The 12,882-nt window shown below is 38.4% G+C and overlaps 1 protein-coding gene across 1 annotated transcript; it reads right to left on the minus strand.

Annotated features, from left to right (window-relative positions):
- Window positions 1-6,927: 6,927 nt before the first annotated feature.
- LOC115726001 (low-specificity L-threonine aldolase 1-like) lies at window positions 6,928-10,062 on the minus strand. The gene is made up of 10 exons (XM_048283096.1): window positions 9,980-10,062; window positions 9,114-9,566; window positions 8,316-8,427; window positions 8,177-8,227; window positions 8,004-8,075; window positions 7,784-7,916; window positions 7,621-7,679; window positions 7,396-7,496; window positions 7,193-7,259; window positions 6,928-7,113 (listed from the first exon to the last, which is right to left on the minus strand). The coding sequence occupies exons 2-10, from the start codon at window positions 9,554-9,556 to the stop codon at window positions 7,075-7,077; spliced, it is 1,077 nt and encodes a 358-aa protein (XP_048139053.1). The 5' UTR covers window positions 9,557-9,566; window positions 9,980-10,062; the 3' UTR covers window positions 6,928-7,074.
- Window positions 10,063-12,882: the final 2,820 nt, after the last annotated feature.

Raw genomic sequence — 12,882 nt, forward strand, 5'->3', positions numbered from 1 at the left:
GAAACTCGAAGTAAACTTTAGTCAAAGTCAGTGTTGGATGACACATTGCAACCGATGATTTCTTCGATTCACAGGGCAAGTCACAAAAAATTTAAAAAGGGGCAATTTTTAACAACCCTAAAAAAAAAAAATTTGGGGGGGTGGGGGGGATACCCTCTTCAAATCAAACTGGATTTCACATTAGGGCAATGTTCTCCTTCTTATTTTCTTAAAAATATTGTCCCTCTCATACGTCCATCTCTTTTTTTTTTGCCCCCTTTATTATGATTTGTCTCATCATATCACACGCTTAGATTTCCCCCCAATTGAGAATGGTAAAAAATGTAGGGGAAGAAGGGAGTGGTGGGGGAAGGTTTGGTCAGAAACCTACAACATAGTACAATGTTCGCACTTGGAATTCAAAGCATGATTATACAGACAGTGGGAGTTCATTAACCAACTAAAGAAAATAAAAAACGAGGGTTTTATCCATGAATTTTAATAGTCCTTTCACTAGGATTGAGGAACATCCCACTGACGACATATATATAAATGGGAAGTCCTCGTTTTTTCCACTTACAGTATGGAACAAACTTCCTGCCTGGGCTTTTGGGACTACTTGATGGCTTGAGATGACTATTTATTTATTTATTTATTGATTTGTGGTTTCTTAGTTCTGATCGAAAATTCAGACGACGCTCCAAAGGGTGAGCCCCGCCTGCCTACGAGGCTACAAAGATGTGAAGGAATGTCGCGACACTGATTAAACCCGTACCAACTCAAAATCAAAATGATACAAAAATATTAATCTCTGTTGGATTTGCATGTCATTTGCTATAGCTGGTTTTAAATGATTTGTTTTGTCTTCTTTTTTTTCAGTTTTGAAAGAAAAAAATGCTATGGTCCCAAGTATCATTAGATGTGTGTGAGCTATATTGATTACCCTTAATTAAGAAAATTTGATGCGATGAAAAACTACGAGTTCCCTCGTTTTATTGTGTGTTAGGTGTCTAGATCACTCTTCGATACTTGTAATTGTATGTACAAAAAAAAGTAATCTTCCTATTTAATTTACTTTCATGCACGGGTTATATGGAGTGTTTTGCTATTTCATCGAAGAAAATTATTGCCTATTGGAAAACGATTGTATGGTTTTCAATTCACTTGAAAAGTGTTAAAAGATGAAGTTTCTATATATTGGAGATGTAGGTCAAAAGGGTTTAAGAGGGAACTAACCCAAACTAGAATTAGATATTTGGGTTGACTTGAAGATCAAGTTCTATTAAACGGAAATTTCTTGCAATTAACATTATTAAAGGTTTAGTTCTATCATTATGTGTGCCTTTTCAAGTACTTTCTCAACAAGCTTTTCATTACAATAAGTTTAGAATTTTTTCAGTAATCATCCCAAACTTTAACGAGATGAATATATAAGGCCCCAAATTTGATGGGGTCAAAATTCATACGATTTCGAAAGTACATATATATAATTAAAGCTCTTAAAAAATTCAGTGATTGCGCCCGCTCGATAAGCCTTGACCCCTTACGAAACTAATTTCTGTTGAAGTGAAGATGATAAATAAATTAGGGCAACTAAAATGATTATTACGTTGTTGCTTGAAAATGTAGGAGAGTGGAGTTTGTCCTCTTTAGGGATTTCAAGTTGCACGGAGCTTGGAAACTTATTTCCCAACAAATCTGTATGAATACCAAGGTTAACATCAACCCCCAAGTTGCCGCGCACAAAGTCCTGTGGCTTTCCGGGGAAGGCGATGTCTATCTTTATTGTTCAGAAAATAAAAATAAATGAAACTAAATACAAACCTTGCCTGGGTCAATCATATACAAAGTGGAGCAATTTTGGAGCTGTAATTAATCAGACTAGCCGTCAAATGTATTGACCTTTTGTTAGATTTCAAAACATAATTACAACAAAATAGAACGTAAAAATGAGAAAGATAAATCGAGACATAAGGTTTGTCCTGCTCCACCCCTAAAATTAGGGCTCATCTAGCAAAGGATTCTACTATAATTAATAGCTCTCACCTTTCTGTTACAAGAGTATATATGTCGATAGATATTCATGAGTCTAAACCTAAATTACTAATAAAAAAAGGATTTAGACTACAAAAGCCATAGGACAGCTCGGGGGTGCTGGCCCCACGTCCCTAGCCGTGAACGGCCCCTCGGATCTCCCCTCATCGTGCTTTCTTATCGATAGGAAGTATGAATTATACCCCAATACCTTTATGAGAGAAAAGAAAAGAATTTCCCTTTTTCCACTCCCTTTCTGGCTAACACACTCCCTAAAAGTAGCATATGGACTATAATATCCCTTGTGGGCCCCATTTTTGTGTTTACTTTTTTTTTCTTCCCCATCTCTGTCTTCTCTCTTTTTGCATGTCCATTGTCTTCTTCCTGACCACCTTCACCCACGCCTTTGACCCGCTGTGCCGTTCTCTTGCTTCTCCACATCGCCAACCCTCACGACCTTAACCCACGTCGTCGAGACCTTCCCGATTATCGTATACTCAGTCGTAAAGGGGCATAAAATCGGCGAGGCATCGCTTGACCCCACTGTGTGCCTAAACTATTTTTAGGGCGAAGATCCAATTGATGACGATGAACTTGAGGAACTAGAGAGAGAGAGAGAGAGAGAGAGTCCCGACAGGGAAAGAGGAGGTTTTAACCATATGGATTTGTGGAAGAATCGTAGCCCTTTTATTAATCACCATGTACTTCAGAGATACCTCCCGAGAGATGCCATATTTTCACCTCGAGGGCATCCGAACTCGCCTAACAATCTTTTGGTCACCAACTCGATGTAGCCTTCAAATATGTTTATTTTGTCTTCGAAGCTAGCATTGTTGTTGCCATTGACACAATTACAACGGTTGCGGCTGCACTTTGTCACCAATTGTTGCTCGTTGCTCTCCTCGATGAGGTTTTGAACCATCTTCACCAAGCATACCGAGTTCGGCTTGAACACTGCTACTCCAACGGGAAGCGGATCGAGGTGTGAGGGGCGGTGACGCGAAGAAGCAAGCGAACGGTGAGGAGGAAGAAGGCAATGAACATGCAAAGAGAGAGAGAGGGAAGAAAAACATAAATAAGACACAAAATGGGACCAACGTTTGAATTTAATAATTGTCCATGAAAATGATGTGCTAAAAGGTGAGATCCATAAAGGATATTATAGTCAAAACACAATTTTAGGGAACGTGTTAGCTAAAAAGGGAGTGGAAAAAGCGCAACCCCCAAAGAAAACTACTTGGAATATCAAACTACTTTGCTAATTTTCTAGCCAAAAAGGAAAATAGTCCATGCGAGGCTGATTAGAAAAGTTTAAACCAAATTTCCAAGAAATGAACATTTTGCAGTGACAAGAGTTTAATTATGCAAAAAGTAGAACAAAACAATTTGAACCATCATACCCCCACCATCCCGAGGAATAGTTCATTGCACGTGGAAAACCTCTGTTATCAAAATAAAAATAAAAATTGAACCAATGTTATTAAATTTAGGTTATTTTCGCATGAAAATGAAAGGGCAGCACAAATAAACTTAGGAAGGTTCACAGCATATTCCCCTGTTCCTTCGTTCCTGTCTTGCCTTAGGCCATAAGATGTATAAAAGATCCAAACTTTGAGAATGACTTTACCGCTAATCACGACCACCATATGCACACACGTGTAAAACTTATTTTGAGCGTAAACCATACTTTTTCGGTAGCTATACACTTTTTCAGGAATTTGGTTTTCAGGAATTTGGTTTTGTCCATTACTTAACGAATTATTTTCAATTCGGTCCTTGTGCTAGAGTCCTTAATTATACAACGATGTCAGTGAAATACACCCTTTTTCTTGCAAACGGTATAATACACCTTCACAAGACATGTTTTTTTTTAACATCAAAGGATGGGCTTATTTCAAGATGGTATAAATTCATTGGTAAATATTTACCTTTCGGAAAAGTTCGGCATATTTAATTTGCAAGATTAACGTTTTGGGATTATTATTCGACCTAACATCGGTGTAATTTTTTTTATAACAAAATTCACCGTTGGATAGGTAGCATATAAGTAGCGGTCGACATAATGATAATCCAAAGTTTTATACGGACTCTTTTACTATTGTTTCTTCTCGACTTCCGAAATGATACTACAATTGTTCTTCCAGGCCGGTTTCTTTTTGTTTTCCTAAATTTTTTAGGGGTGGGGGGATCAAACTAATCTTTTGGCTAATTGGAAGGAATTATTTGTCTTGACAGTTAGGTATAGCTCATTTTCATTCAAGAAGCAAGCAGGAAATTCTGAAAATGCGGAAGATTTGTACGTCGAACCGTTGAAATTTCTTGGCTGATGCGTTTTTTTTGGGATGTAATTAATGATTTAGACTGCTTCCTCTGAATTAATGAACCAAGCTGTCTCTCTATGACGAAATTTTGAAGAAGGAACGGCCCCCTACATCAATTCAAAATTGTAGTGGGAGATGAATTGTTTCAGGACATCATCTGTCTTGTCTCACCCACATGCCCAACCGGTAGAGGGTCTGATTCGTTGAAATTAAAACAAAACTTATTTGGTGAATTGGGGCCCAAACCTTCCTTGAGGAATTCATGTACCTGAAAATGGCATCCAAAGTCAATGAAAATTACAATTTTTGAACAAACTACGGCTGAATTATAATGTTGGTTCGAACCATCCTTTACCGCAAAGAGATCATCACACGTGCTTTGGTAGACTGATTAAACAATTAGGTCCCAAACCACAGAATCCATTCGCGGACCTCAGGCATACGGAAGGATGCTTACGCGTGTTTGAAGCTTCAATTAATTCGCACCAAGGAAGATATAAAATGATTATGGGACCTCATAGTTATATTTCTCACTGTAATTAGCATTGCTTAAGGTATGAGCATGGAATTTGCATGGTTTTAGGCTTTGGAGCTTCCTTCCAAGCTAAGCGATTAAAGAAGATTAACCGCATCTCTCTTTTGAATGTGGCAACATGGCTTTTTCAAATTTTCATTGTCTTGAGGAGGGGGAATATAGTACGCTGGATATAGGAATTAGGCACAAAAAAAAAAAAATCCCTCTCCTTTTCCGCTGTTTTTTCAAGATGAAAGCTTTTCTCTTTCGGTGGAAAGAGATTCTTTAATTTTGTGTCGTGTTCTTGAAAATGCGTCGGTATCGGGTTTAATGGGTACTTAACTTGCGACGAAAACTGTCTTAAATCATTGTCACTCTTGTCGATCGAGCTAATCTCTCCATGATGAACCAAACTTTTTGAGGATGTAATAGAAAAAGATTCTTGATTGCCCCATCATATGAAAACATCCTGGAGATGATCAAACTATCAAGGATCTTGAAAAGCCATAAAATTCATTACTTGTTCTCTGGAACTTCGGAGCTGATCATCCCCTCTCTTCCAAGGCAACTCCCGTAGAACTGTGATCATTGAGTCAATCATGGGTTGGACGTATATGTCATGATGGTGATGAATTATTCGCTTTGTATAAAGGTCAACGATGATGAATTATTCGCTTTTGAAAAATTCCATCCAAGATTTGAAAAAAAGAAAAACAAGAGGAGGAGGAGGAGAAAGCATAGCAGAAGTGACATAAATGCACTACAACCTCTACAAAAGAGCGAGTAACTATGATATGACCGATCTGCAGAACTTTACATGGAAAGAAAAACAGTGCAGCCGACTCACTTTCTTTAAAGAGTAATATCACGAAAATTTTTTAATTTTTACGTCAACAATAAATTTATTTTTTATTAAAAAAATTTAAAATTAGTATACTTGTAACAAATTTGTCATAAATTAATTTTTTTACGGCAAAAAAATCTCAAATTGATGTACTTGTGATAAATTTATCCCATATTAATTTTCTTTGAAATTACCGTTAAATTGCTAAGTTAAATAACACGTGACGATTGACGGGTGTGATAATTTTAGTGTCGTTACCCTCCGTTTGTCAAAAGTGTACCAATTTTAGATTATTCATGATATTAACCCAAATTAGTTGATACATACAAATGAAAAGTAAATTTGTCACAACTGTCTTAATTTGAAGTTTTTGATGGTCAAAAAATTAATTTGGGCAAAAATTTATTACAAATTTATTAGTTTATAATTTTTCATGTTTAAAAAATTAATTTGGAATAAATTTATCACAAATGCACCAATTTACGATTTTTCGTGATAAAAAAATTAATTTGCAGTAAATTTTTCTGTGTACTAATTTAATTTTTCGTGGTATTAACCCTAATTTGTGTAATACTTCGTTGCTTCCACAAAATTGAGGTGCCACAAGCAAGAATATGAAGGAAAAAAAGAAGAAGAAAAGATAGAAAAAAAAAAACAGAGACTTCAAGAATGAATTTGCTGTCTGTCTAAGGAGATTCTCTCATAAATTCTTCCAACCATTCTAGGAAATACTAAATATCGTTTGGTGACCATGTTCAAGGTTATGCAATAAAATAGAAAGCTACTTCTTTTTGTGACTATCTTCACGATATTTGCGATATATCAAATTGTACATTTTTTCAACAGACAAAAAAGACAACTGTCTTGAATGTAAGTGCTGGTACAACAGTCCAGCCAAAGATAAAGCAACAAGAACTATCCTGCACCCACAAGGCCATCTAGTGACAAATCTTTGGACTTGGACTTTAGGGTCAAAAAGCTTCCTTTAATGGCATCATGTCATAGGAGAGAATCTAAGTGATAATTTCTCATGATGATCCATCAAATCTGACATGACAAGTTTTCTACTTGGGCCAACACCTTCACTTTCTTACCATGGAGCCAGATTATTCAAATCACAAAAGCTTTTTGAAGCTGATATTAGGCTCATCCAAGACTAAGCATATAAAATTTGGCAGACTATAACTTCACAAGCTGAATGAAACAGAGAACAATGGGGCAGAAGAGCACAGGTAGAGAAGTCCAATTGCATTTAGCTAAGTAGAGCAGCTTGCAGAGATTGATATAAGTGACCCCTACAATGTGAGGAGCTCTTTTTTAGTCGCCTCTACACAAACTGAAACGGAAACAGAAACAAACTGAAACGGAAACGGCTTCTTCCATTAGATCCCGTTTTCACTCGGGGCTCCCGTCATTATGCGCTGCAGCCAATTAGTGAAGAGATATGAGTTTTGACCATAAACAGACAGAAAGAAATGGACAGCAAGGGATATGGATTACCTGAAAGCATGACAGCACGTAATGAACATCGTTTTCCGAAATCTGATGGTGAACAACCAGTCTAACTCTGAAGACAGACATCTCAAAATCAGTTTTCCTAAAACATGATTTGCCAGGTTCACTACAAATAGACTATTTGTTAAATGATGGTCCATGTGGGAGAAACGAGTCAAAACAGATGATCATCAAAGGCTAAGAATGACCTGGTTGAGGTCTCTGGCATGACGAGTATTCCATGTTCTTCCAGGTTCTTGCACAGCTTCTGTACTGTCATGTTCAACCCTTTGTTGATATCAAAGTATATCTGCTCAAAGCAAAGAGTTGGATATCAGTCGTGTTAAGGAGCCATGCCTATTAAGCTTCAAAGAATATAATCACGTGAAGTAATGGGGATCTCTTTTTTCACTACTTGAACCAGCAATACTTACAATATTAGTCTCCACAGAAGCAACATTCACTGCTAGCCCTTTAATCTTGTTCAGTCCCTCTGAAGATGACATCACATATATGAGGAGCACACACACGATTAAGCAGCAAGTAAATTGCAATGATAGAGTAGGTGAACAATGTATGGAGTGAGGTGTCAAGTACCTGCCAAATTCTTTGCTTTCTTGTGATCACTTTCAAGCTTTCCAACATTTTCACGCACTGCAACAAGCGCAGCAGCACATAAGATGCCCACCTGCCTCATTCCACCGCCTAAGGTTTTCCTCAGCCTTCTAGCCTGAATTAATGAACTTGGAATCATCAGATTATTGAATTTGAATGAAAATAGGGAAGATTCATTTATAACATGCACACAGGTTAATACCTTTGCGATGAAGCTCTCGGAACCAACAATAACAGATCCAACAGGGGCGCCGAGACCTTTTGATATACAAATCTACCAACAGTTTGACCAAATTAATAGAGAAACATTTTCAGATGCAGTCCCAAGTAGAATCTTAGTCAAAATCAAACTCATGTGATGCCAAGTGAACGTACCGAAACTGAATCCGCAGCTTGTACCAGCCTATCTACCGGAACTCCAAGTGCCTAACAGAATAAGATGAATGCAACCATCATGGTTCATGTCAACATTGATGCAAGTATGTAAAATCATCTCTTGATAATTATCACTCACAACTGCGGCATTAAAGATCCGAGCCCCATCTATATGAAGCTTTAGACCGTGCTTCTTTGCCAATTGCCCGACTTTATCAGTATACTCAACAGACAAACATCTACCACCAGTACTGCATTCGGCAAAACGGATATCATGAGACAAGCAGAAATTAAAAAGAATAAAGTCAATGGCAAAATGCTTCATCCAAGTTCCGGCACAACAATAGCTCCATGGACAAAATGCCAAAAGTAAATTAAAGAAATCCAGGGATAGACCTTCATAATCAGACCCAGTCACTAGCCCTCACTTCGGCATTATCTACCTCGAGTTCAAGGTAATTTTGGGCATGCCCAGCTCCCATATTGTAACATGAGGGCCTTGACAGATCAAGAGAAACTTTGGATACAGTTCTACCAGATAACAGAGACTATGTTAAACAAAGCACATAATTCACACGGTTGTAGTTCACGAGTTCAAATCTCCATGCCACAATTAGCTCAGAAGCAAACAACATTCTTTCTTCACTCAACAGAACAGAGTCAGTGACATCGAATGGCCTGAGGAGACTTTTAGGGAAAGCAAATTACTTTCAAGCAGGAATTGAGTGACTAAAGATTTATGTTTCACCAGCAGAAATAGCAATTCCCAACAAATTCTAGAAGAAACATAATCCAGTCAGACAAGCCAAACAGGGCCCTCAACTTTAGCAGAACCCAATGTGACGAATAGTGCACGAAAAGCTAACTAAGCACAATAACCTAATACAATCTTGCCAGAACATCTCATTTAAAAGGTTGATAGAAAGAGTTTCCTTACTTTGCATGTGAGTTCTCCAAGCATATAAGCCTAGTAGTAGGATACACAAGCGCCCCTTGTGGATCCCTTATGGCAGCTTCAATCAAATCAATATCCATGGTTCCATCCTCGTTATTCTTCACCGTCCTTGGATGAACACCTCCAATTGTGGAAATCCCTCCATTCTCGTAAATGTGTATGTGGCAGTTGTCTCCAAGAATGACTTCGCTGCCTCGGACCTCACAGTGAACAAGAACGCTGATTAGATTTCCCATAGTGCCTGATGGAACAAAGAGGCCCGCTTCTTTGCCAGTGATCTTCGCCAGCTCCGTTTCTAGTCGACGTGCTGTCGGGTCATAACACAAGACATCGTCATCGACTTTGGCATCGGCCATTGCTGCCCGCATTGCCTCGGTCGGCTTGGTGACGGTGTCGGAACGAAGATCCACGGTCTGAGTCACCATTTTTTTTTTCCTGGAAATAAGCAACGATGGGGGAAAATTAAAGGGGAATGACGGTATAAATATACAGAGACTCTTAAGCATCTGGTCGTTGAAGGATTTGAAAGGACTAAAAAAGGGGAAATTTTGACAAACAGATGTGCTGCAACATACTTTTAGAAGTAGACAAATGCTAAGAATGATGCGAAAGGCACAAAAAGATGGTAACATGATTAGAAGCCCCCCCAACCACAAAAATCATCTCTGCTTCAAAATACCCATCACATGCAAGAATGAAATTTCGTTCCAGGGAGTTGATCTTCTTTAAAAATGTTCTCAAAAGAGGCCACTTCATGCATATTCATGCTCATTTCTATACAAGCCACCAAAGCAATTCCAAATACGAACTCTGCATCTGATTGCGTGTGGAAGTTCTCATGATCATACCTGCTTGAGCCGAAAATGCAAACTTTATCTCCTGGTTGTTTGACACCAAAATCCAAACTTTGGGTGCGCTTAATTAGCAGAGAGAGGGAGAGAGTGTGTGTGAGTGAGCGCTAAACGGGAGAAACCGCCACGTTCTCTGTCAGTCAAGGAAATGCTGAGAATTCACTAGAACCTGATACACACCCACCCAACAAAACGGAGCAAAACGGCAAAAAAACCCAACTTTTATTCAACGCATAATAAATGCCATAGCAAATTCAAAACAATCTCAACATGAAGAGCATATCAGAAAGTTGCTATACAACACAGAGAAAATCAAAGAACCTCCTCGTACAGAAAATCAAAACGCATGAAATTTCATGAATGGAATGCTGAACGCACATCCAAGAAAAGCCCAGCCAAAACTCCGCGAGGAACAGACATGTGCTAATACGTACAAAAGCACTTCTGATCGGAGAGATGCGCGTCACACGTTGGCCCCCAAAGGAAACTACGCAGAGATCGAAAGAGAAAAAAAAATCTGAGCCATTGGTTGTGGCATCCAGCAAGGCGGACACCAGTCTCATGCATGCAGTACAAGTGGTTGCTAAATCTCGTAGCTTTAGATCATGCCATTGCAATCTCGTGCTGTTTATTATTTTCCCAAAAGGGAAGAAGAAAGGGAAAATCAAAGGAAAGCAAATCTCCCACGTCATTAGCTTATTACCTCAGAAGCCCACTTTCCGTAATCTGTGCAATCTGCTCTGGGAGCTAATGAGAGAAAGAATCCTCAGTCTGGACAGTCATCAATAAAAAATATTCATTGTGGGTATTTAATTCTCATTTCTGAGGTTGGTAGACGAATTGGGTTTTGCTTGTTCCATTGAGAAGGTGGATCTTTCCTGGAACTTTGCTGCAGCCCCACAGTATGATGGTGGTGGCTTTCTAGATTTTTCTGGGCAAAGTAATGAGTCGTAGCAGCTTCCCGCTTCCTAGGAAAGAAAGATCAATTAGTTTCGAAAAGGTGCTTTCTTTTCGGCTCTTTTCCGTGGCTGAAGAAGTGGGCTTTTCAAACTTTTTTTTTTTTCAAAGTTGGGTTCTTACGGCAAAAATAGGTCCTTTTTTTTTTGGGTCAAATTTCAAACGGTTCGTAGGTTAAACATTTAGTGATCTTTTGTGGGAGTTTAAGGTTTTTTTTTTTTTTGTGCTTCTCTCCGACTGTATTTTGGGAGTGGGAATCAATTTTTGGAGTGATTTTGGATAAATGTGGAGATCGGTTCGACCATTCGTCCAATCTACAAATGAGGATGTTCGTGACGTAGCTTCATAAACTCTCCGAGATTATACCGTTCTCCTCTCCGATTTAGATTTAGGTCTAAATCCAAAGATTTTACTCTCCTGAATTAGATTTAGATATAGATACGAGAGTTTCTTTTAACATATTGATGTTGGTATTATCGCTTTACGATGGTGATGGAGATGTCGAATCCAGACGCGCATCGCAAGCAATTGCAAATTGGCGTGAGAGTTCTCGGTGTGTACTCATCACTGAATCTAGTAATCGGTAGCCGAAATTTTATGATGGCAGATCTATTCTTAGAGGATGAGTGTGTACTTCTAGCGGTAGAATTTGTTTTGTTATTTGTTTTCTGATATTTACTCTCTTTTTTGCAGTTATTTAGAAGTTTGAAAGCATTTTATATGATTATCCTTATTAATGAATGGAATCTTTGTTTGGGAAAAAGAAGAAGAAGCAATTCTTAGGTTCACTTTGAGGCTGCTAAGAAAAAAAACAACGTAATGATTTTTGTCGGTCCATCTTCTTCTAAAACTCCCTATGAACAAATGGATCTGAATACTATCCAACAGAGTAGTCCCCAAATTATTCGTAAAAATTAACAATTCAACAAGAATCTTTGGAACCCCACCGATTCTCAGGATCCTCCTTCGGATGGGACCTAACGTCCAAAAGTTAGCTACAACTTGTCGTTTCTCTCCAGGAAAAGGGTCCCACTTCTAATCAAAGCCAGTCAACTTAAAATACGCAAAATTAATCTTTCTTCATTACAAATTCTTGAATACTATCATCAACTCTGACCGACAATCTCTTCTTGAGCACAAGACCCTTCATTTCCCTATCAAAAAATGATCCATTCATGAAACTACCCTCCTCCCCCTCCGCCCCCCAAAAAAGAGAGGAAAAAACAACACGTAGAATCTGAAAAAAGGGCCAGTTTCATTGTGTTACCAAGTAAGAGAACCAAGATAATAGCAGAACAAAGTAATTTAATCATTACTTACAGAAGGGGAAGAAAAATGGCTGTACGATCGCTCTGCTTGACAAACTGTGGGAAGCCTACGGAGAATGTTCCAACTCCTTTGCAAGTTGCAATGAAGCAGGTGCAGGATCTATGCGTATAAATCAAAGTCGAAATTTTTAAAGTTGTACACGGCAAGCAAGAAGGAGTGGGTGTGGGTGGGAGAGGGTGGCTATTTATGCAGCTCTCCCATGGCGGCTTGTGCTTATCGGAGTAATCAAAGGAGGAGGATGAAATGTTTGGTTTTGGCTCTCTCTCTCCCTGATTAGCTGTGATCTTCATCTTGATGCAAGTGACTACTAAATAAGGGAGTTTGATCAATGCATTGAGGATGTCGTGGTCTGACTGCTTTTGACCGGTATTATTAGGAGAATCGAAAAAGGGATAAGAAGGGTGACATCAACTTGCCTTCTTATTCTTTTAAAGAAGTTTATTAATGAGGGCTCCAGACTCTAAGGGCGTGCATCGCAACACTTCTGCTTCTGAAACACCATCAGAAGTAGAAGTTGATTTTTCAACTTCTCCATCAAAAGTTGATTTCTCATAAAAAAAGATGTTTGATAAAATTTCTACTTCTAAAATTTTTACTTTTAATCAAATACCGGC

Source organism: Rhodamnia argentea, chromosome 1 (assembly GCF_020921035.1).
Source record: "Rhodamnia argentea isolate NSW1041297 chromosome 1, ASM2092103v1, whole genome shotgun sequence".
In the NCBI taxonomy this organism is placed as follows: domain Eukaryota; kingdom Viridiplantae; phylum Streptophyta; class Magnoliopsida; order Myrtales; family Myrtaceae; genus Rhodamnia; species Rhodamnia argentea.

Excerpts from the sequence above, each read along its gene's own strand:
- LOC115726001 (XM_048283096.1), bottom strand. The coding sequence starts at position 9,556 with ATGGTGACTCAGACCGTGGATCTTCGTTCCGACACCGTCACCAAGCCG. Across the intron at positions 7,917-8,003 it reads CCGAGAGCTTCATCGCAAAG|GCTAGAAGGCTGAGGAAAAC; the intron begins GTATTAACCTGT and ends TCATTAATTCAG. Across the intron at positions 7,497-7,620 it reads CTTCTGTGGAGACTAATATT|ATATACTTTGATATCAACAA; the intron begins GTAAGTATTGCT and ends TGCTTTGAGCAG.